General features: G+C 44.0%; 1 protein-coding gene across 3 annotated transcripts; it reads right to left on the bottom strand.

Moving 5' to 3' along the window:
* Window positions 1-25,237, bottom strand: LOC102933337 (serotransferrin-2). Of its 3 annotated transcripts, none has more exons than XM_027824023.3 (19): window positions 25,012-25,237; window positions 24,079-24,148; window positions 19,902-20,042; window positions 16,546-16,709; window positions 15,122-15,221; window positions 13,736-13,912; window positions 12,734-12,896; window positions 12,551-12,615; window positions 11,709-11,866; window positions 9,404-9,590; window positions 9,106-9,254; window positions 8,143-8,233; window positions 6,900-6,959; window positions 6,065-6,247; window positions 5,102-5,258; window positions 4,119-4,201; window positions 2,584-2,768; window positions 1,969-2,155; window positions 1-875 (listed from the first exon to the last, which is right to left on the bottom strand). In XM_027824023.3, the coding sequence occupies exons 3-19, from the start codon at window positions 19,957-19,959 to the stop codon at window positions 835-837; spliced, it is 2,208 nt and encodes a 735-aa protein (XP_027679824.2). In that variant the 5' UTR covers window positions 19,960-20,042; window positions 24,079-24,148; window positions 25,012-25,237; the 3' UTR covers window positions 1-834. The 3 variants fall into 3 exon arrangements, with proteins under 3 accessions (XP_027679824.2, XP_043385218.1, XP_043385219.1); XM_043529283.1 differs by having other exon boundaries at window positions 19,902-20,039; XM_043529284.1 differs by lacking the exons at window positions 15,122-15,221; window positions 16,546-16,709 and having other exon boundaries at window positions 19,902-20,039.
* Between the last annotated feature and the right edge of the window lie 45 nt (window positions 25,238-25,282).

The following is a 25,282-nucleotide window of genomic DNA, read 5'->3' as shown; positions in this document are numbered from 1 at the left end:
TTAATTTGCCAAGGGATAACTGCAAAATCTATTGATTCATTTGGTACACATTCTTGGTTGGTCATACAAACAGAAGAGAAATAAACCCTTCCCTATTCATAGCAGAAATGGATACACTTATTGCTTGTCTGTGCTAGATGTAAATATATAGGTAGTGTGTAGCGGCTAACTATAGCAAGATCTATGCATATAAAAGTAATGTTGTAGTTACCTCAGATAACAAGTTGTTTTAAATGAAAATGTAGTATAAATAAAACATGTTAGGGGAACGACGCACTAACCTGTGTTATGTACTTGGTCTGTAAAGGGAGGAATAATTCCTAGGCCCAATGTGGCCCTCAGCATGGCCCCTGTCCTTCCTATAAAGATGCTGAATTGTGGGGGTGGGGAGTGGGGTTTAAACTGGAAATACTGCGTTTTGATCTTAATTGCTGGTGCTGCTTTTCTGATGCCAGTGGCCCAGTCTCAAGGTTTGCTGTCTGCTCTGTACTGCTCTGCATGGTGCCATACTCCACACCAAGTGGAGTGAACGTAGGTAACAGGCAGTGCTTCTGGATAGGAAATGGGAGTGACATTTGAGAAGCATTATCAGCACCTCCAGCCCAGTAGTCGTCATGGGGAATGGGGGAGTGTATATATTAGTAGGTGCAAGGTAACTGCAAGGTTTGGGTTTTTTCAGTATTTAAACGAGGTCTGTCTTGCTTTTATGAAACAGAAAATAGCCAGTCTCAAGTGGTGAAAATCCTCTTGGCATCTCTTGATTTCAACTTGGGTGGCAGTGGTGGATGTCTTGCGGAACTTCTGTGTGTCGTGTCTGAAGATATGTCTGCATATCTAAGATGTGCAGATATCCTGTTTGCAGAATTCTAAGATGTCTATAAATCAAAATACAGTGTTTTTAATTAAAACTCTCAACTATAAAATTACAGTTCTGTCTGAACAGTTCATACATACCACACCTAAAGTCAGTAAAACTGAAATGCTAGTATGAATCTTTTTATTTTCAGTTTTACTCTGCCTTTAACAGCACTTTATATATAGTTGGCTTCATGGTTTTGTTGATGGCCAGCTGCATACCTTGATATTACTCTCAGTAGCTTTATACAAGACTTTTATAGTAATTTTAAAATTCTCCAGACATACTATTGAAAAGAGTTTTGGTTTTTAATAATTCAGTGTGACAGTGTACCTTTTAAAGGCAAAATTAAAATTTTAACTGTAAAAAACCCGACCTCTCTCCCCCAGTCTTGGCATCTCCAAGAAAGAAATCAGTGACTCTTTCCCACCTACCCGCAGCCACAGAGCTGGTCTGTGGAGATCAAAGGGCAAAATCACAGCTGGTATAAATGGACCTGTCTTCAATAAACCTGTGCCTGCTTTACACTACCATTGAATTTAGCCACAAGATTAAACTATAACCTGCTTAGCTATTCACTGTCTTCCCCCCCGTGTGAGAATCTCTTAAACCGTGCAGTCAATGGGTGTTACTGCAGAAGTGCTGTCTCTGCTGGGAGCAACGGTTATTTTAACAATGTTGTCTGTGGGGAAGCTCCCTAGAACAGGGATTCTCAAACTGGGGGTCGGGCCCCCTCAGGGGGTCACGAAGTAATTACATGGGAGGGGTTGTGAACGGTCAGCCTCCACCACAAACCCCGCTTTGCCTCCAGTGTTTATAAAGATGTTAAATATATTTTAAAAGTGTTTTTAATTTATAAGGCGAGGGTCGTACTCAGAGGCTTGCTATGTGAAAGGGGTCACCAGGACAAAAGTTTGAGAATCACTGCCCTAGAACATTCACATACCAGTGCCCACAGGCAGGAATTGCTGTCAGGAATTTTGGCTGTGGGGGAACTCCCTAGCAGTAGTTGAAGTAGCAAAAATGAGTTTGTCAGTAGGAGCTGACAGCTACTGTCCAGGCATGCTTCTAAGGTTGTGTGTTCTAGCTCAACATGAACTACGTCACATTACCTGCATGTGTGCAGTTAAACACAGATTCTGCCAGCTGAAAGAAGGGCTCTCCAAGAATTGACTGATAGCCCAGGTGACTTGTGTGAACAAGATACTGAGTAGCATCTTTAAAGAGCAGATCACTTTCTCCATACTTCTGTGAGTGAAACAGATGGAACTTAGAATCCAGATTTGTTTCCAGAGTTTCCTTAACAGAAAAGAAAAGAAAAAAAACTCAGAAAGCAGAAAAGAAAATAGATGAAGCAGGTGACTTTTCAGCCATGTAGCAACCTCACGAAGAGAGAGATGTATAAGGTTCAGCTAGTGATAGCCTTATTTGGGGCTCTTGCAAACTCCTCCCTCATGTTAACTCATTGTCTGTTACAGGACCGCAGAGGCCTGTTTCTCAGCAAGAATATGATCATGATGTAGGAGCTACTGGTGCTGAAACTCTCCTTTAGTGAATCCGAATGGTCTTTTCGTTAGTCTCCTGTGCAGTCTTAAACCTTTAGTGCTGGCTGTGGCGGTACTTTATTTCTTATTTTGTTTGGAAGGTTTTGGACTCTGGACCTTGATGGGGTTTTCAGTAGTATGTAACCAGAACAGGATAACAATCTTTCCCATCTTCTGCCTTACCTGGGATTTCATCAGGAAGCCATGGATCTTGGTGGTAGTCACTGGTCGAGTCATGACTATGTTAGGAGGAACAGGGCCGAGGTTACAGTCTGCCCAGTCCGTGACTGCTACACGCCTTCCATCCAGACACAGCAGCTCAAAGTCGTTGAGGGTATAACCTGTACCCCAACCTGAGCTTTGCAGACCTGCAAAGGAGATGGAGAGGCAGCAGGGTTCAGCTCAGTAAATCCCATGTCCACGCCATCAGTTAGATCTCAGTTGAGACAAGGTGAAATCCCATGCAAAGTATTAGCATTGGAAAGGGAAAAAAAGAATCCGTGCACTGTGTTCGAAGTACAACTTGCCACAGTCCTCTATAGAGGATGTATAGTGGGCACACTGGAGTTTCTGTAGGGAGGCTTTGTATTTCAGTGACTGTAGGCTGTGACAACTGCAATGTATATCAGTGCCATATCAGCCCATCAATCCATCTCAACCTGCCGCTGGAAAGACCTTTTAGAGAAAAGCTAATTCAGTCTCCATGACCATTCAGCCATTAACTGCTCTGCAGAAATTGCTAATCAGTGTGTCTGTTCTAATGGAGGTCCAATTCGTTATAGATACGTGTATCTTTTCTGAAAGACTACACAATCTCTTACAAACGCCTTTCCCTGGAATTTAGACGGCAGAAATTTTAATGTGCTGTTGGGAAGACTCTACTTAGTGGTTTGTAAGGCCAAATGAAAATGGAGTTTCTTTTTCTTCTTCCCTCCCTGAAGGCTGTGATCTGTTTTATCTGCTATTAAGATCAGCAAAAGGAATGTTTGGGGGGTTTCAATGCTTTTCTATTGTAAGCGCCTCTAACCAAAACTGATTTTCATTTTAAAACATGCCAGTTGGCAGCCCTTCTGTCTGTTGTACTGCTCTGCTTTTTGCCATTTCTGAAGTAACTTAGTTGAGAACAAGTAGCTAATTTCAGTAGTGAGATTTTTGCAGCCACTTATGTTCACTGTTCTTGTGTCCAAAATAACACACCATGATAAAGTCAGATCAATTCTCTTGTCATGTAGAGTCTGTAGGAGCCACAGAGCATTTCCCAGCATAAGCAAGGGTTTTACACTTCAGCATATACTGTGGTATCTCTTACCTCACTGCCCCGATTTTCTTCACTCTCTGGTCAAGCATAAGCGTATACAACTACTGCAGCTGCCTCTGGACAAGGCTGTGATGCCAGGGGGAGTCAATGGGTTTTCTGGAGCTATTCAGGGGCCTTTTTCCCAAATGGGCACTTTCCAAGTCTTGTTTCTCCCTGTCTTCCTGCTCTCATTGATTATTTCCCTCTTCTTCCCCACCCCCCCAAACTAAATTGTAACTGAATCTTGCGCTTCATTGGCGCATTCAAATGCAGAAAGGTCCTTGTGACTTGAAACCCAGACAAAACAGCTGCATGCTCAGATTAGACCTTTGTATGTGGATGTTTTGGAATCATGATCATTGTGTGGGAAGAAACTTTGGTACCAGCTGAAATTCTCAAAGGATGGGACAAACAATCTCACTTTCAATATTCTTGAGCAGGTTATGATGTTCCAGGAAAGCCACGTCCCCAAAGCTCCTTCCACTGGGACTGCCGACTAGACACCTAGTGCAAGGGAAAGCAATAGTTTATCACAATATCAGATTAAGAAACTAGAACTTCTGGGAGCAGTAGATGACTGAAGGGTTTGGATACTAATCTGAGTCTAGTCTAGGTCACTGGCTGCCAAAAGGTACCACCATATGCTGAAGCAACTGATAATCTATGTGTGAAATGAGTTAGTGGTCTCAGTGGAAGTCTTGGGGAACGAGTGTCTGTTACAAATAACTATTTGCTCCTTGCTGGCAATCTCAGCAAACAGACCAAAGTCTCAGTGGGCATGGAGACTGAATAACCTCCTCATTCCTAAAGCTGACTCCCAAACTGGAGTTGAGGCATATTGGCAGGGCAATATAAAGAAGCGCGCAATACCATATTGTATCTGGATTTCTGTCTCTAGGGCTGCCAAGCTAATACCATTCAACTACAGAGAGTGGAACATTCTATTTATGCCTTCTCTGTCTCCAGTTATTTTATATTCTCTTTCCATTAGGTGGTGGGAATGATTCCCTGTCAACATAATTGCCTTTCATATCCTGCACTACTACTTGCTCAAATTCCACACCAGTTGTGCTGGCTGACCCTGTGGAGCAATTGTTACCTCTTCAGTTGGTCTCAGAGTGGGCTTGGGTTTGGGCACCAAGTATCATTAGTGGATTATGAGTTAAGAATCACTATCTTGTCTAGTTTTCCATTAGAAATGGCTATATAACTTTTAAATCTCCAGCCAGCTCAGCTGTCCCAAAGCAATCGCAGTTGAAATAAAATACACTGACCCAAGGGCCATCTTTATGGTTACCAGCGTTTAAATACGAGTCCTGCCTAGAAAACCAGCAGGCAAAATAAATGAGCCATTTCTGGGTGATGCTTTTAAGCTTCGTCCTTGCCTCAAACAGAGGGACTTACCTGAGTGCACCCATGTTCCCATAGTAGCGTTCATTATGATTTGCAGCACACCTGCTGGACTCTTTCTCCCCTTCCATCTCACCACCTCCAATACAGACTTTGCATAGGTTCCTGTCTGCTCCTGGCATACAACCCTTCCAAAAGTAACTCTGGTAAGCTAAGAGAAGGAAAATATGGGATTAGTCAATGTGGGGCATTTAAAAATATGTTCTTTCCTAATATAGGACAGGGACTGCTACTGTACTTCTCCATTGTAAGGTAGTTTGCATTTCCAGAGCCTGTTTCCTTGTCTCACCCAGCTACTAAGATTAGAGGACCAGACACTTGATCCACTGAGTGGGTATGCTCTAAGACCTACCATAAAAGAGTTCACAAATTTAACTTCTGCTTGGGTGACGGAGAATAGCAGACAGCAAAGAAGTAAAACTAAACCTTGCAGGTGAGTAAGGCTGTCTGTGGGGGAATACTGACTGCATCACATTATCTACCCACAGGGATGCTGCTCACCTGCCAATATCTGGAAGTTTTAATTAGCCACACTGAGGGCAGCTCGGTTCCTAACACTTGACCCCTCTGATCCATTACAGACTGAATCCGCCAACCTTCAGAGCACGGTGCAAGACACTTTGATTAGGTATTAAATTATGGGTTTTAAAGTTGGGTATGGAGGGCAGTTGTTGGGGAGGATGGGGTATCTGTCTGTTATGGGCAGTATTTAAAATTTTTAAACATAATGTGGTGATAAGCACATTATAAATAATTTCAGATGTTGAGGTAATTAGCAGCGCTCCCCCAGAACTCCATTTGACCAGGAGAGTATTTTGGAGGGACATAGTGGAGCAATGGCGAATGTCTTAAGTGATGTGTAAGAATGACGCAAGTTTTCCACTCTCCCTCCCCCTTTCCCATACCCCTTGGCACCATCATTTGTCCACTTGGTAGATATTCTGGTGCAGTCCTTACCAGAGCCGATATCACAGTTCACAGTGTTGTTCTGCAGAGCCCCCACTGTGTACCTGGAGAGGAGCAGCCACCCCCCAGGACTGTACAGGTGACTGTGGCAGGAACGCCGTCTCCTCAGGTTATGGATATTTACATGCCTGGCATTCTTCTTTGCCAGGGCTACAGCGTAGACAGGTGGCAGTGCTGTGTGACAATGACAAGAACCAGTTAGACTGAGACAGCAAGACATCTTGGACGGGAACAGTCTCCGTGTTAAAAGCAAGTTTTAGAACCGGTTATATCCTCCCTAAAATGACACTCCTGCCTCCCTTTCCCTTGTCGTCTGTACTGAGCTCTTTCAGTTGCAGGGAACTGAGAGCTGCATTGTCTTCTGAGCCACAAAAATTCAGTCCTGGCACTGCTGCCTGGAACAGTGAAGCCTCTAGCCCCCAGACAGAAGGATTCTCTTTCTTCCAGAACCAGTGCGTGCACACCCCTTATGCTAGCGTAAGTCCCAACAGCCGCAGCCTAGGGCAAGGTACCATCACGACCTCTACATACAGCGAGAACTCCTCTTCCTGTCTCCTAACCTTCCTCTATCCCTAATGGAGCTTTGTTTGAAAGCGTTTGGGTGTTTTGGCTGAGGGTCTGCTGCATGACATCCTCATGGCTCAATGGGGGTAAAGTATGAACCAGCAGAGCCCTGCAATTGCTGTTAGCTGCTCTGCTGAGTAGTTGGGAGTCACCCCACTTTCACAGGTCTTAGGAATTCTCTTACCCCAGCAGAGTTGCCTGAGCATCCTGGTGGAACCACTTCATTAAAGTAGAAACCCATACCTCAAAGATCCTTCATTACCTTTATCTGCAAGGTGGGTCAGCTTCTTTGTTCTCCCAGCAGCTGGGGCACACCCCTCTCCTGGGCAGGAGAGATGAGCAAGAGCAGAGTGATGTTTGAAAACCGAAAACCATATACACAAGAACTGGTGACTGGTTGCTGAGTGTGCGCTGAGCATGTACTAGATACCAACATAATCACTAAAGAACACCACACGTGTATAGGAAAGATGCATCTGGGAGAGTCTAATCAGTGGATGGGGGGTGGCCTATGCTAGGACTCACATTGCCAGCATTCCCGCCATAGAAAAATGAACCCATGAAGTGCACGTGGCTTGTGGGTCTGGCAGTGAGCACTTACTCAGTGCAGAGGATCTAATGACACGGACTGTTACTGAGACAGAGGGACTCTGCTCAGCTAGATGAAGAATTGGACTATGGGAATGTTTCCTTCCTCATATCCAAGTATCCGATCATAGTCTTCTCCCTTTCCCAGCCATGCTGGATCAGAGAAGGGTTTAAGGTCTGCCACGTTCCCTGTTCCAAAAATGGATGTGGTGTCATGGACTTCACAGGTGCAGAAAAAAGTTTTTTTCCCCCCCACCTCCCTCCACCCATCATTGAAGGTATGTCTACACTGTGATAAAAGACCTGTGGCACAGCTGTGGCTGGCTCAGCTGATTTGGGATTTGGGGCTATAAAACTGCAGTGTAGATATTTGGTTTCAGGAGGAAGGTCCCAGAGACCAGGTTCCAGCCACAGCCAGAATTTTATAGCCCTGCAGCTCGAGTCAGCTGGCATGAGCCAGCCACAGGTCTTTCATTGCAGTACAGACTTACCTCAAAAGTTCCTGAGGAGATGCAGCTTTCTCTAGATTTTGGTTTCTCAAAGCTAAGAATCTTGCACCCCATCCATTAATTTCTATAATCCTTTGCATTTACAGCATTTTATCCAAGGCTTGTGAAACACTTCAAACACTTTATTGGAGACTTGCAGCATCTCTCTTGTGGCAGGTCAGCATAACTGCTTCCTTTTATAGGTGGGGAAACTGAGGCACAGATGAAGTGACTTGCCCGAGAGCTCACAGCCAGTCAGTGGAAGAACTGGGAAGAATATTCAGATCTCTTGGTTCTCCTTCCCCTGCCTTTGCAGCTAGGCACAGCTGTGTGGCAATTTTACCAGGTTTTTAATGGTAGTGTTTTTTGGGTTTTTTTGGTCTCCCCCATGCCAGCCCCTGAGGGATTATTGTGGAACAGAAAACTCACCATAACATTCTGCAGCTACTGAGACCAGCCCACATATCCCTGCAATGTAGGCATGCGTGGCATCCAGCGTGGCTGCATCGGCCTCATTACTCTGCCAACAATATCAGAGAGTAACACATGGGACCGTGACAGATATTGCAACCCCATGCAGTATCTTTGGGGACCACAATATTACATTTATGAAGGAGGGTTACCACAGTTTCTTTAGGAAACTGTAGGGGATGATTAAGGTGAGTCACTAAGATGAAACAACTCTTAGAGAGGTACCATCCCCTGGGGAGGCTTGTGTGGACTAATTCAATCTGGTTTTTCATAGATTCAAACAAAAAATGTTTTTTGGTGTCAGAAGGCTGAGTGTGAACTAATTTTCAGTCTTCTTTTAATTCACCAAAGGGCAGAACCTTGCAGAAGGGTTGGAAAGACTTTGGCCTACTAGGACCGATGGGTGACCTCTAATAAGCTGTTAGCATGCATATAGGAATGTGTGTTGGTTTTTATACATTTTTCTCTAGTACTTTTGCCTAAAAATGAATATATTTTGCTGTGTGAAGGCTGGTTGATAACTGCTATACACTGTTGTGTAGCCTATAGAGAAAGGTTAACGACAGATACTGGACCCCAAGTCAGACCTGCTGGAGGAATCTCAGTGAGGTGCAGAGGGACTGCAAGTAGGTGATGGCTGAGAGCCTGAGACCTTAAGTGGGTGCCCTTGAAGACCAGGACAGGTGTTGTCAAAGGTGCAGTTAACCCTGAAATTGTGGTAGTGACAATTTAGAACCTGCATAACCTGTGTAACTGTCTATCTCTCCCATACCCCAGTGGCTGCAGGGGGGGGCCTGAGGACCCCTTGGTCTCAATTTCTGCAGCGCCTCAGTTGGTTTATCTCCATTGCCCCCAGGTGTTTGGGAAAAGGGCAGACATGCCTGTGCCTTGCGTTCCTGTTTACTCCATATAGGTTCTTACCTTGATCAGCTCAATGCAGTTGGTCATTGAAGCGGCTTGGACGCAGACAAGGGGGTCAGATTTAATGTTCAGGGCCCACTCTTCACACTTGCGGAGCTCAGCATTGCTGATGCAGCACCAGCGTACCACACTGTTGTCCAGTGAGCTCCCTGCAGCAGCAGGAAAGAGAGTGCAATGGGGTTAGCACCACCCATGTACTGAGCTGTCTTTACCAGTTGGCTTCTTTGGGTCTGTGCATGTCTCCCCCTTGCAAAGGGGTGGGGGCCTTTCTGTCCCATTCCCTTGGGTGAGCTCTCACCTTCATGGCCTAGTCCCTTCAAGAGGGCTACGTAGTCCAGGCCAAGGATATGGGAGATCTGTGCTTTGTCCTTGAGCAGCTGCAGGTGCTGAGTGGCATCGTGGAACAGCAGGTTCTTCCCCTTGAATGGCACTGAAGTGAAGAGCTCAAACTTGGCCCTTTCTTTTCCCTTCTGCCCAAAGAGATGCTAGGAAAAGTACAATGGCTTTAGCTGTAGAGATGCTGCTCATTTCCTCTGTGACTAGCAGCCTTGTTGCTACACCTCCACTGTCTAGAGTCATGGCAAGCACGGGGTGATCATAATGTCGTACTCAGAACTCTAACACTCCCTGGGATTAGGGCAAACCCTCTGTGCATCAGTCTTAAGTGTGGGTTTCCATCTGTACATGGTCTGGGACCCAATTATTTGAGGAACTGCTGCTTCTCCTGTTCCATCCAGATTATTGTGATTGGCTGCAATGCTCATTTTCTGCTCCAGCAGGGGAGACTGCTATCTGCAGCATCCAGGCAGGAGCTCCAGACTACAGCATAAGATGTATCTGTTTTGGTTAAATTATTCACTTACCCTGGGCTATTTCAGGGGCAGGATATGGAGGTTTGTAAGAACTTTCTTAAATCTTATGCAGTTGGTGTTCAGTTTTGAATGAATATGAGATGCTTGGAAGCGGAGGCAACAAGCACTATTTATCCACTAGAGAATGTAAATATGAGGATGGATGGAGAAGTAATCAAGGGCTTGCACCCAGACATCCCTGAACCATATGACAAACTGCATAATAATTCACAGTGGTGGGCACTTGGAGGTCAAAGGGAAGGAGACCTTGTTTGTTCCTCCTTTCAATTTCAGTGGCCTGGCCTCTCCCCCTCCACTGCTCGCTCCTACCTGAGCTTGTAGGAGTGAATCAGATTAGAGCTAGAGGAGACCTAGCTATCTCCCCAGGCCACAGCAGGATGGTTCTTCAGGTAGTGCTTTGTCCCTTGTAATTTTAAATATCTCTAAAGGATGGCGCTTTGCCCACTTTGCTTAGGAGACTATTCCAGAGTCTCATAGAGGTTGCTGTCAGGAAGCTTTTCCTGATATTCATCCTATATTTTCCCTTGCGTAATTGTTAGCCAAGATTCCTTGTTACTCCCTCTTGCGTAACTCCTCCCACCCGAGCATTTGCAGTGTTGAGTACTCAGATGTCGTTACACTGTCCCCCACTTACTCATCTCCTAGTCGAGCTGTACACCAGTGCCTGCTTCAGTGCCTCAGCAGAGCACAGGTGATGGTCTGGGGTGGGAGAAACCTGACCTGGAGGGGAGAAAGCTTGGGACTGTAGCACCATCAGCCCATTGCAAACCTTTTCTATTTAGGGGGGAATGGGAAGAGAGATGAGGAAGAGACACTTGGGAACTGGTGGGCATAGCCCACAAAATGGCTGTGGCTGGGCAAAAGGCCTAGGAGACGCATTAGTTCTGTGTGTATCCCAGGAAGACACTGCCAGAAGTTGGCGGAAGTTTAAAGCTCCCCTATGGGTGAATCTCTCCTCTGAGTGCACCTGCCCCTGTGACCAAAGAGGCAAACCACCTCCTGTGCCCACAAGGGTGATCCAAGCCCATACTATTAAATTACCTCCTCCTAATATATGGCATTACTGCTTTCCAAGCACTTCCCTCTTAAATATGCTTCAGATTATTTTTCCCTTGGATTTGAGTCCAGGCTTGGAACTGGGAATGAGACTCCTCTTTCCAGAGAAAGGGGGTACAGGCAGATGCCGGGATCAGATTTTCTTGGTAATTGCTGGACGCTATTGTTAAATATATATATTGATATGCCCAGAGGCCCCAATCAGGATCAAGCACTGATTTTAATACATGATGTACAAAAATGGTCCCATAGATATTTAGGTGCCTAACTCCATTGACTTCAGTGGGAGTTAGATACCTAAATATGTTTGAGGATCTGGACGTTACTATCTAAAGATCTCCACCCTCCGCACATTAATAGCAAATGGAGGGATGTAGCGAGAGCAAAGATCTCTCCAAATTTACACTAAGCAGCTATTAGTATCCTGGAGAGCAGAGAGAGACCTCCACTCTTGCCCTCTCTCTCCAAGATCGTATTACTTTGATACTCTGATCTAACTTAAAAGACTGTGCGCGCTCACCCTCTCTCTCCAATAGCCTTTGGAACTCCCACCAGGGTACCTGTCCTAGCAGATGACCATGTTGGATGTCCCAGAGCAGCCTCAACACCTGCAGTCTAGCTCATGCCATCTACACACAGAGAGGGCTTGGAACCTGATTAGCAGTTCCAAATTACCTGGATCAGGGTGAGGAATTTCTTGGTGATCTTCTGGAAGTTGTGGCGGCTGATGATGGCACGCCCAGGCCCACGACCCAGGTTACAGGTGCCATAGGCACTCAGCTTCGCTGTGGATCCATCAGGACACAAGAGCTCATATTCCTCTTGTTCTGAATCTAAAACAACAGGGCAGCTATCAAAGCTGTGAAGTGAAACCCGGCCTGGCAGAGGAATGGGAGACACAACGTATTTCAAGGGAGCCTGCTCCAAGTCTCAGTGCCCAAGCAGGGCAGTGAATACTAACTATCAGCAGGGAAGGTTTCTCTCTGTGCTGCTCCCCTTACCAAAGAGAGACGTTAAAGCACAAGGACATGGGCTGGGGAATTTGAGACGCTTTCTGAGAAGCAATAATTTTAAATCTTCTTTAAAGAAAAAAGCTGCTAGACCCCTGCGAATGAATGACCTTGGGTATATGATGCAAATTTTTGGTCAAGTAAAAAGCCTGGCCAATGAAAACTGCTCCTCTAGCAGAGGTACCCATGGAATTTTAAAGGGTTCCTCATTGATATACGATGAGCCATTCTGTATAAATAGTGACTGAGAGCTAAGGCAATAATCTAAAATGGAAAGCTTTGATGGTTCTGACAAAGAACATCTCCTTTGAGCCACCATTCCCCTCCTAACCTTCCACTCTCCATTTCCCTCTGACTCTTGGAGATCTGAGGCATACCCTCAAGAGTTGCTTGCCTAGATTAAACTCAAACTGGAATCGATAATGCATTGGGCATCTCCCCACAAAGCAACCATGTAGAAAAGAATACAAGTTGCAGGCCAACAGAAATCTGAGTACTTGGGTTTACCTGTGCCATTCATTATAGTTAAGTGATCTAGGAAAGCAACATCTGCTACCCCATTCTTCAAGCACCTGCAGAGAGATGAACACAATCCATTAGCACTTAAACCTGCTTTTCTCCTCCTGCCATCCCTTCTTCCTCCCAACCCCCAAGCCACCTCTAATGCAAGCAGAGTGGGGGTGAGGTCACCTGAAGGCTCCCTCAGAGTCGTAGAAGGGCTCACTGCTGCTGGTCTCACAGAAGTGGTTCTTGTTCCTAACGTAGGATTTCGGTCCTTGACAGAGAGCACAGAGCTGAGGAGAGGTGACGCCAACACCAGGGATGCAGCTGGCATTGAAATATTGACTGATCACTGTAGACATAAGAAAAACAGTCAAGTGGCAAAGGCTGGAAGAGATAACAGTAGCATTCCTTAAGTGCTACTTGTAAAAAGTTATTAGTCTCCAGTGGGGATGGCTTGGTTGTCCAAGCTTCAGGTATGAAATACTTCCTGAAACTACAGGGTCAAAGCCTGGTTGGGTCAAGTCCATCTTTTTTCCTTCTGAGGGAGTTAAATTGAGTTTTGTGCACTTCCTGCATGTGGGCCCCCTACCCTTAAAAACCAGGGCCCTGTCTGCTCTGTGTGTTCATTAAAGAATCTGTGGCACTTTCTATAAGAACCTGGAGTCTTTGACCAGCCTCTGCTCACTGTTGTGTACTTGCTATACCACAGCTGATTGCTACTCTCCATCCCAAAAGTGGCTGCATTTCACTGGTGCTGGGCAGCCATAGGATCCAATCCTCCATTTGGTGAGATGTGAGTGAAGAATCAGGTCCATCATTTGTCAAAGGCTTTGGGATCCTTTGGAATTAAAGGCACGATAGAAAGGTAAGACGATATGCTGTAGAAGCTACTGTACAGTGCTTCCCTTTCCCTAACCTCCCATTAAATACAGAACACAGATGTTTCCTGTTGCTCTTGCTAACATAGATTTTCTGTTGTGAGGGATCACTGAAAAGGCACTGGCAGAAGAGGGGGAAGCTTAGCCACTTGCTGCTAGCCAAGTGGATATCTGGTCCACCAACCCAGAGGCTCTTTGGTCTTGGTGTGTTCCGCATAGTTCAGTGGGTGTTATACCTGCCACCACTTTACTCTCCTTTACATAGGCAGGAGCTTGGCCCCATGGTGTTGGTCACCGTCCACTCACCCACCTTGGCTCAGAGGCTGATCCTCATCCCAGAGGAGCTCATTCCTAGCCAGGAGGAAGCCCAGTGGGATGTTCCAGCCTGATGTCCACCTGGCTCCATTGTGGCAGCTACGCACCCCCCTTAACCTCTGGATATCCAAAGTTCCTCGTCTGGCAATGGCCACAGCAAACACACAGTTTCCTAATGATGGGAAAGGGGAGATACAGGAAGAATAACTATCCCTTTAATAAACTTAGGACAACTGCTGCGGTGCACAGCGATGTGAGGATCTCTGTTCCAGGGCTAAGGGAAAAAGTCTCAAAATGTAAGAAATGCAGTTACCAGCATAAGCAGGGAAAGGAGAGTTGGTCTGAAAGGAACATTCTGTTGGTTATGTTACTGCCATGTTTGCCAAGACACTACCAGCTAGCCAAGAGCTACCAACATGCAAAGCAAGCAATATAGAACTTAGAGATGGAAAAGGTCTATTAGAAAATCCAGTCCATCTGTCCAAGGCCAATGTAGCCTTGTTTGCATGAAACACTGCACTGAGCATTTGTGCCATCTAGTTTCAGATTCTGCAACCAATGGGGCTTCTGGCACTTACCTTCTGAATCTTTCACAGCCTAATACGTCTTAATTCCATGATGATTCTGATACTCAGCCAAATATTTTTCCCTTCCTTAATTTCATCCCTTTTTTTCCCAGTTATTCCCCCAGATATCACTCTAATTCAACTCCCTCCTTTGGGTTTACTCCCTTCAGATCTTTTCAATCATGAAATTTTAGTTTTGGTTGGGCCAGGCTTTAGTTCTTACTCCATCCTTGTAAGTCAACCCCCTCCAACCCACTGCTCAGTCCTGTTCTTTTCCCTTCCATTTTTCAATGTGTTTCATAAGGGCTTTGTGATAAGGGGGAAAGGTAGGGATGTATCTTCCGTCTAGCTGCAAGGCTTGGAACTCCAGTATGCAGTGGGAAATGGATCTCCAGAGACAGAAGAAGGGGTGGGTTATAGGTACTGGGGACAGGATTGGAGGATGAAAAATTTTATTTAAGTGCAGGATATTATTGACATCTTTATCTCGAAGTGCTTTACAAACTTATATTAAGCCTCTCAAAACCCCTCTGAAATGATGAGAGCTCCTCAGAGCTACTGAGGCATAGAGATGGGGCAGATTACTTTGTTACGTAGTGAGCCACTGTCCAAAGCAGGAATAAAATCTGATCCTCTGCTCTAACCACTACAGATAATTTCTCTCGCTGAGGATAGGATTGATTCTCCTATACCGCTCTGGGCTGAGGTCTCCTTAGAGTTATCCATTGTAGTGCTTTCTCTGTTACTTTCTATCTTAGTGATAACATTCGGTTACAGTGAAGGTATTTTAGAAACAGGCGTTCCTGCTAACCTACCTTCCTCATAGATCTCCTTTGCCACCACAGTTAGGCCATATAGCTTCACAGCAGAATAAACATCTCCAGCATCCAAGGAGACAGCATCTGCTTTATTCACCTTTTTTCAAAATAAAAAAATCCATTTAAGAGAGTCCCTCCGTCCATGGGAACAATGAGTGATTTGAAGACTAGAGCTCTCACCACAGACTTTTCACAATGCTTGCCTCAATTTTGGTTGGATCCCTGTTTCTTGGCATGGTGGAATGTCAACCTGAATTGATTGTCAAATATGTAACATGTCTGTCTGTGTCAGTATTCATCCTGCATGAAGCCTGAGTATTCTTCACAAGCCTAATTTGGCAAGATGACATCCCTTCTCCACCTTTCCTTTTATCCTTCCACCCCAAGGATGAAATCCTGGTTCTGCTGAAGTCAATGGGAAAAACTCTCATTGACTTCAGTGAGGTCTGGATTTTACTCCAGATCTTTTTTTTTTTTTTTTCTTTCCTTCCATATCCACCAATACTGGCTGAGTATTCTCCTCACCATTCATCCCCAGAAACCTTTCAGACACTTCTGGGTTCCTTCCTTAATCATACTATCTGCAGCTCCTACTAAGTATAGCTTTATAATCTATTAACAAGGAGCTCAGGACTGAATGAAGAGGTGGAGACAAGGTTCTTCTCTGACCTCAGGAGCAGCTGTTTTTTCCAAGTCAGAGCTGGGATCCAGTGGAGGAAGCCAGGGCTGAATGATAATGGAGACTGAATTCCCTTTTCCCAGTCAGGTTTCAGACGCATTAGCGAAACTGAACTACTACTAGGAAGGCCAGGGCTGTATTTTCCTTTCTCCCCAAAGGAATTTGTCCTTAAATGCACACAGCAGTATGAGAAGCATCATCCCATCAGTGAAAGCTGTCTTAAACCTCCAGTCACTTCACTGCCTCATCTCATATAAATTATAATTCAAAGATATTTTTATTTGGAAAAAGGATAGCTCTTTGGTTCAGGAAAGATTAACTAGAGGTTAAATGGGGAGGGGCAGAAAAATTGTTAAATATAGTTGAACTAGAACTGAAACCTAAAAGCCAAGGGGACTTTTGGTATGTCTTCATGATTTAACAGCTGCTAGGAGGAGACAGATTTTGCTCATTTGCTCCCACACAGCTCTTATTTATTTCATTGGGATTACAAAGGTGTAGCAGAGATTCTGTTTTGGCTCAGCATTAGCTGTAACACTGATTAGTGATTTTTATCATCTGGATTCTTCTTGCCTGCGCAGATACTGTGTATTTTGTCATAGATGAAATAGCATCGCCATGATTGCCTAGATTTTCACTTCCCTAGGGATTCTGTGTAGTAGTAGTTACCCCCCCCGCCATCCCGCTACAGAAGAACTAGACTTTGGGTTAAGATAAACTCTGGGATTCTCTGCAGACTCACCCTGATCTTGTCGATACAGTCATGAGTATTTTGAGCTCTGATACAGGAAACCTTAGCAAAGGAGTTGATTGTAGCCAGAGGTAGGACAGCCAGGAGTACTTTAGATAACTCAGCACACTTCCTCTGCTCCAGGTCAGACAGCGTGCACCATCTGAACTTCTTCCCTGAAGGATCAGAAGGCAAGACACGTGCTCTTTAAATGGGGAGAGGGAGATTCAGAAGAAGGGACATGGACGGAGGAAACTGACCATAGCTGATTTTAGTTTTTGTTCTTTAACAGGGAAAAAGTAGACTGGTTTCTAGGGTCAAAGTGCCAAAGGGAGGAAAGTCTCATCTTTAACGGGAACAACATTTCCTGACTATTTCCCTGCGACTACCCCTTCAGTGCTAGGATTCTGTTTTCAATAATGAGAGGCCCACACTAAAAGCACCAGATCCCCCCCCCGCCCCAAAAAAGGGGTGATCTAAGGGTGAGTTTGAACTCTATACCCCAATCAGCAGTCATTTGCAAAAATCAGATACTATATATAATATGCTGAACCAAAACCCTAGATCCAAACACTACCGAACTTTGGGCTTTTGAGATCACGATGGGAATTTTACGGCTTGGGCCTGTTCCTAAACAACATAGCTGCCTAAGTTATCCAGGGGACAATGAAAAACTGTTTCCTGGACTTTCCTTTGGTTAGAGAAGTTTGCTTCACTTGCTGAAATCTGCCAAGGAGGAACAGGAACTGGGGTAGCTTGTAAATACTCAATGTTTCTAGAACATTTTAAATTCTCAGAGCACTTGACAAACATTAATCCTTGCCACCCCACCACTCTGCCATGAAGTAGGCAGGAAATATTATCCTCGTTTTATAGATGATGTGCAGAGAGGTTACATGCCTTTCCCAAGACGAGACTGAAAACCAGTGCCAGAGCTGGAATTGGAATTCTGTTCTTGGCTCTCTCCCATGAAAGCAGCCCATAGAGCTGAATGGAGCATCATGAAGGCCATTCTTTACACAGAAAATAGGTTATGTTTTAAACTGGGTTAGCTGCCATGTTTTCACTAACATGATTTTAAGTAGGATTTTGCAGCTAATTTTTACATGTCAAGTTGTGTTTGTTAGCTGATCGTCATTAACCCCAGACTCACCTTACCCCAAAGTTAGTGGGGGCAGAAATGACACTGTCAGTAAAAAGGATGAGGACTGTTGTTTGTATATCCCAGATCAGTAGCAGACTTGAACTGATACTAAAAAGCAGAGACAAGATAAAGAACTAGCTACTAAATTGACCGCATCCATTCAGGTTAGAGTTCTACATAGAACCGACTAAACATTTCCATAGCTCCTGCAGTGGGGTTTGTGGGAGGGAACTCAGTTTTAGAGGTTACAGTATAAGACTGTGAATCACAAATTCTGAGTTCTTTTCCCAACTCTCTCACTGACTGTGGAATCTGAAGCAGAGACAGATTTCTTATTGTGCTAATTTCCTCATCTGTAAAATGAACATCCCTGCCTACCTTGCAGGGGTGACATACAGGTTAACTAATGCTTGAAAGCATTCTGAGAGAATCACAGGTCCTGATGGCACATATCAAAAGAAACTGATCAAGTCTGATCTCTGATTATTTCCATATGTGTTCAGTCTTCATAATAAGTGCAAGTATTATTGTTTCTGAAATAATACAGTATATAATAAAACATTTTCTATAACCTCAGTTGCACAGGCACAGTTTTTGGTAATATTTTTCATTCTTGGACAATTCTAATTTTGCTGTGATAATGGTCGGTCTCTTTACTGATGTAGGCTTTTTAATATAGTACGTTCTCATAGGAATGTGTTTAATAGTTAGCACCCATGTCCTATACATTCTTTTCAGCCATCAGCACAGCCTTCCTTGGTGATATTCAGTGGAGAAGGCAATTAGCTATGAAGCTAATTTAGTTACAGATTTGGTCCTGAATCCTGCAAACATGTATGCACAAGCTTAACTTTGTGCACATGAGTAACCCCCTTGAAGTCAATGAGATTAGTTTTATGCATGAAGTTAAGAACATGCACAAATGTTTGCAGGATTGGGACTTAAACTGGCCTATAGATGCTAGTAAATTTTCACTCTTATCTTAAACTCTAGAATTAATCTGTGGTGCACTGTATAAGTACAGGTTTCAGAGTAACAGCCGTGTTAGTCTGTATTCGCAAAAAGAAAAGGAGTACTTGTGGCACCTTAGAGACTAACCAATTAGTCTCTAAGGTGCCACAAGTACTCCTTTTCTTTTTGTATAAGTACAGCTTACTGTGCACTCTTAATTTAAATGACTTTCATGGACATTTTGTCCAGAATACATTGTCATACATGGTACGAAGAAATGCTGTGTGTTGGTTTAAAGTTATAAAAAAAAAATGTTAAATGCAAATTAATAAGTGATCATGTAACTGAAGAGAGGACCCAGTGTAAACAAAAACATGTAATTAAAGACCAGGTCAAATGCATTCAAAGCGTTATATATTCAACTTTACCATTGTAGCTCCCTGATTTTTAAGTGCTTAGCTGTGTAACTTTAATGTTTTCTTAATATAGGGTTGGGTTTGGGTTTTGCTTTTGTTTTGTTTTTTGCAGAAATTAGCATTTTATTTTAAAATGTATACGTTTAATTATGTAAACTGCCAACTCTGTCAGGAGCTGCCAAGCTCCCTGCTTTAATCATAGTTCAGCTGGATTTGAGAGACCCTTAGTTTCTAAGATGCCCCATTCCAAATATACAAAGGTTATGTCTACATTGCAGCAGTACAGCTATGGGATTACAGCTGTTCCTCTGCTGTTCCTCTGTAGCACAGATGCTTTCTACCTTGACAAAAGGAGTTTTTCTGTCAATATAGGTAATCCATCTCTCCGAGAGGCGGTAACTAGATTGGTGGACAAATACTTCCATCCACCTAGCTGCATTTACGCAGGAAGTTAGGTTGATATAACTGCGGTGCTTAGGGCAAGAAATTTTTCCACAGTCCTAAACTGCGTAGGTAAGTTGACCTGAAGTTTAGAGGCAGGCTAGGCCTAAATTGTTTCACTGTGTTAAGGCTAGAGAACAAACAGGTCCCATCAACTATTCAAAGCCAACAACCTTGCAATAAAGTGCCAAGGAACAGCTGCATTAAGCTGTTTTCAAGAATCACTAATTAAGTCAACATCTGCCACAGATCAAACAGGGAGACTAATACCAGATGAGAATTGAAGTAATCAGAATAGACACAGACCTAACAGCAACCATTTTGTACCATAAGAAGCAAAAAGAACAATCATAAAGTGCCTGAGACTTGTTTTGATGATTGTCACCCTTCTCCCTCCCCCTCTGTACCAGTCTTACCTGAAGAGAGCAGGGCGAAGGTAGCTAGGAAAAGTATGGTGGCTGTGGCTGCCTTCATAACAATGCAGCAGTAATCCCACTGTACCCGAAGCCTTCTCTTCTTGTCTCATACCAGGGATTCCAATGCAATGACTGGAGCTGCTGACAGAAAAAAAATGGGTTTAGGCATCAGCACAAGAAACCAATAAAAACAACAGAGAAGACTGAAAAAGGGATGGTGTGTCTGAGTAGGCAGAAGGAATGGCAGCCAGCCATGAGGTGAGAGGAGGATTAAGGAGGTGCAAGAGGCCCCATTCCTAGGCACAGATGGAAAGCATTAGTGTATTTTCTGCTCTACCATGCGCAGGCCTCTGTTGGAGGTTCAATCCTGACAGCCTTCAGGCAGACACAATGTGGGAGCATGCAATATCCTGGTGCCTAATTTTTTTTGCTGTCCAAAGGCTTCCAGCAGTAACTTTAGGCTCACAAACACCACGTAGACCTTGAACAGAACTCGTCAGTTGTCCTGTCTGTGCTTGTGACAGTCTGTACCCTCATGTTCACCCTTTTTACAAACTGGATTTTGTACAAAGTATGCCTGATGAGGTATCATTTGAAAACTCATCTGCTGAACACCACCGTCCTGGTAAAATATGAGTGGCAACGTTGTATGTGAAGTTATAAAGTTCTATTGTATAAGACATGTTCCAAGTCTGGGGAAACCAGTTCCTCAGAGACAAAAGGCTATCCAACACCTAAGCTAGGTGTCAACATATTCAAATGGACTATCACTTGGTTAAGCGGCCATTCTTTGGCAGGAAGAAGGGTCTGAGCAAGAAATATACATCTTGGTAATGGAACAGCTGGAGGTTCCCTTGAAAACAGACTTTCTGTTGCCTGAACCCCAGCTGGAGATGAGTCTCAAATAAGAGAATTGCTATAAGAAAGGGGAGCAAACTCCCCAGATTCTCTCTCCTCCCTTTCTCTCTGCTCACAACGTCTGAAAGACAAGGAAAGGAGCACTGGATTGGGGAATGGGTTCTGGCTGAAAGGCATCCAATAAGACTGCAAAACCATGTGATGAGAGAGACATTTTGCTTTCAATTCACTTAGCTTGTTAAGTGAGATATTAGTTACATCTTACCTTTTATTTTCTTATAGCCAAATTCTGACTTTTATGCCTCATTACTTGTAATCACTTAATCTTTCTTTCGGTCGTTAATAAACTTGTTTTATCTAAGCCAGTGTGTTTGGATTGAAGTGTTTGGGAAACTCCATTTGGAATAATAAGATTTGTGCACATCATTTTCTATTAATGAAATGATGGACTTTCTATGAGCCTGTATTGTCCAGGAGGGTACAGGGTAGTACAAGACTCACATTTCTGGGGACAAGTCTGGGACTGGGAATTTGCTGCTTTCCATCTGTAATATTATTCAGGAGTGGCTGGCTAGTGATTTTCATCCTGGAGGTTGAGAGAGAGAGCAGACCAGGAGTGGTTGGTCTCACAGAGAAGCAGTGTAAAAGTCACCCCCAGGTTGGAGAATTGAGGGGACACAGATGTCCATTGGTCCAGACTGTACCCTGGGTAATGTCACAGTGCTCCACGAAGAAGTTGTGGTGTTTTTGAATTTAAATCTCTGTCCTACACCTACCTGGCATTGTTTCACTTTGTGGTTTCCATTCTAGTTTCGCAGCATGAGGAATTATTAATTCAGTATGGTGCTTTTCATCCGTAAAGTACTTTACAAATAGTAAGAACCCGACTTGTGCCTGTCTTTTCCTGTGCAGTTATTTTGGATATTTGTGTATGCAGAGTAATTAAACATGTAAATAAAGATAATTGTGTAAAAATATCTGCATATCCGGGGCTTTCACTCTTTGAAAATCAGCCCGTGTGATTAATCTTCACAACTTCCCTGCGTAAGTGTACCAGTGGTTGAAGACTGTTAGTGAGAACTGCACACACTCTGTACCATGAGAAATAAATTAAATCTGTGCCGTTGGTAAGAGAACCACTGTAGTGACAAAAAACAGATCCTTAGTAAAAAGCATTGCAGTAAATACATTTTTGTGAGACACAGAAAACGCTAACTTTTTAGCTTTTAAAATGAATAGGTCTCTCCCTTTTCACTGGACATCTATGCTTCTGAGATAGGTAAGAATTAACCTCAATTTCCCCATCTGTGAGATTGAGGTAAGAGACTTGTTCAGACCACTGGACCATACATCTCTGAGGGCCACTGCCAAAGATAATGTAGTGGTGTTTTTTTTTTAAATGTTTATACCTGCTATATAGTTACAAATAACTAATAATCAAAAAGGCTCAGATTCTCAAAGAGATTTAGGTTATGTCTACATGACGGCCGCTACATAACCTCAGCAGTGGCAGTGTTCCTGTGCCACCATAGCCCTATAGTGTAAATGCTTCCTGCATTGATGGAAAAACCCTATCCATCAATGTAGTTAGTCCAGCTCTCTGAGCGGCGATAGCTATGTTGATGGAAAAATTCTTCGATCCACCTAGCTGTCTTCACAGGGGTTAGGTCAACATAACTATGGCAGGCAGGGCATGAAATTTTTTACAGCTTTGAGTGATATAGCTAGTCAATCTAATTGTTAAGTGTGATTAGGCTCCTAATTTACTTTGAAATTTAGGCTCCTAATTTACTTTTGAAATCTGGGCAAAAGTGATTTCCTTGTGCCTACCTGGGCCTTCAAGCCAGAGCAGTTGCTTTTACTTACTTTCTTGTCTCTTGCTGTTTCATGTTATACTATGAATGTCATCCAAATCTAGGTTTCCCTGTATTATGTATTCTCCCTTCCCTGAGCACTTAGAATGAAGGATTACCTATTAGTCATTCGAGAGGGGATATGATTAGCCCTATTATTTGCACACTAGGCCATCATGCCTACATTAAAAACAGAGTTTCTACAGAGGTGTAATCACTCATTGTCACATAACTGAGCTGGTTCATAAACTATTGCTAATAGGGATTTCTTCAATATCCTTTCCTATTCACTGGCAGGGTAGGGCACACATACTCCAGTTCCTGTGTTCTGGAGAAAGAAGGCTAAATCCCTAGCGTCATGGTGGTGCTGATTTTTTTTCCTGCAGTGACCCAACCCTCACCCATGGACTTTCCCAGCACACTTCCTTCCTTCCCACCTAATAGACTCCCTCTTATATTCATTCATTTTCCCAGTGTTCCTCCCATTCCACATTCCCCACTTATTTCTTTTGCACTTCTACATTGGGACTACACTGCTCCTTTCTCTGTTCTTAGAAGCTTCCAAGACACATTACTATACTGCATTTGTTGCCTTGTAACTTTTCCCATGGTCATGGTTACAAGGCTAGCTCCACCTCTGAACTCTCTCGGGTCTCTTCCTAGTCTCAGATCTCCCATCTTTACCTCTCCTAAGGTAGAATCATGTGGTTTTTACCACTCTGAGAGTGGGGCCCTGGTCTGTAGTGTCCCATGTATTGACTGTCCCTACCAGAACAGGTCTGCCTAGGCTCACAATGTGTGGAAACTGCTCTTTAGAAGCTCGTATCCAGCAGTGAATACAGGGACCAGGCACCCTTCCTAACCCAAAGTGTTGTTTAATCTTAACAGTACAAAGAAAATATCACGAGAGAGAGGATTTTAAAACAAGAGGTCTACGCACACATCTATTTTACTGAGAATCATAACTGTTGGAGGCTGGGTGTCCGTCTCAAAAACCTGTACACTCCTTGAGCAAGTGTGTGTCTCCTAATCCTCCTGGATCTTTTGATTCCCATCCTCCTTCACAGGGCCTGAGTCACTCCTGCCGCAACCTGTGTGGCAGGTCCAAAGGGATGAATTATGGCATCAAAATTAATGGCTTTTGGATTGTCTCTCACATGTTGGTTAAGAGATATGTGTCCACCACCACACCTTTCCTGGGTGTCCTTCCTGACAATCCTGCTATTGCATTAATTCAATATATACATGCACTAGGCATCACAATTATCAAGTCAACACATAATATTCATTCATTATTACAGGCAACTCCAAATCCCTCACACCCACCTCTCTGACTTACATCTTGTATTATCATTATTTCAGCTGCCTCAACACAGGCATGAAGCAAGTTTTCACATGCAGGTTTTTTTGGTTTGTTTGTTTTAAAGTCCCATGAGATGGCTAACTTTAATCTTAGCATTACTCACATACTTCAGTCTGCTTCCCTGGCCTCCTCAGACCAGCTCTCCAGGGAGGGATGGGATTTCCCCCCCAGCCCTGTAAGGTGGAGAAAGTTATAGTATAGGTACTGTATCTCCTAACAATAATAGTGCTAGTAATAGAAGCTGGAGAAAGGGGACCTTTTAAGAAAGATTCAATATAATAGTCTGTACTTTAGAGAAATAACATATGGGAGATACAGATTAGGCCAAATTAGGGTGACCAGATGTCCCAATTTTATAGGGATAGTCCCAATATTTGGGCCTTTTTCTTATATAGGCTCCTATTTTCTCTCCCCTAACCCCAGTTTTTCACACTTGCTATCTGGTCACCCTTCGCCGAGTTGATTCCTGACGTAACTGCTCACTTTAAGGGACTGGATCAACTGGGCCCATATTGCATGGTACTTTTACAGAAAATTTAAAATGTACTTGCACCTTTATGACACCCTGGGCCTAATTCAGCTGTGGTGCTAGTGACTGCTGTTCCTACTAAAGTCATACCTCTGCGGCTAGGGCTGCATTTGGCTCCCCAGGTTTAAAGAAGACGGAGATCAGAGGTATTTTCACTGCAGATATTAGTTCTGTAACAGTGAAGATGCAGGGAGCTGGGGGGGAAATGCAGCTTCCTGTAAGCTGCTTATACAAATGTTTAGTTCTGCAGCTCTTTGTTTGTGATGTGAAAAAAAATAAAGACTGAAAATGAAATTATGCTAATTGCTGTTTAAGCTTGGCCAAGGGAAAAATATTAATCACAAATTTAGGATAACATTACGTTTCACAGGAGCAAACAGGCTAAGGTGATAGGGCAGCTGGACTTGCGGGTTCTCGTCCCAGCTCTGCCTCTCACTTGCTACATGATCTCATGTCAATTACAGCCCCTTTCTGCCCCATTTTTTGTACAACGAGGCTAATATTTACCGGAAGGATGCAGGGTGGTTCTGAGCCCTAAGAAGAGTTTGCAAAATGGCCTGCGACTGTAGGAGAGAGCTAAGAGAGGTCACGGAAAGGCAAACTGTTCCTGGGCCCTGCATGCAGAGAGACTGCTGCCCCCTCCTAGATAGGGGCCGACTTACAACCCCAGCCCTTCTCTCTGCCCTACGCCACACAGCGTCGGCGCATCCACGACCCGCGCCACCCCAGCCCTGCTCCCTGCACCGCGCATCGTACCGAGAGCCCCGCCCGCTTTCGG

This window comes from Chelonia mydas, chromosome 15, assembly GCF_015237465.2.
Source record: "Chelonia mydas isolate rCheMyd1 chromosome 15, rCheMyd1.pri.v2, whole genome shotgun sequence".
Taxonomy (NCBI): Eukaryota; Metazoa; Chordata; order Testudines; family Cheloniidae; genus Chelonia; species Chelonia mydas.
Note: the sequence above shows the minus strand (reverse complement) of the source record. Positions and strands in the feature narration are given on the sequence as shown.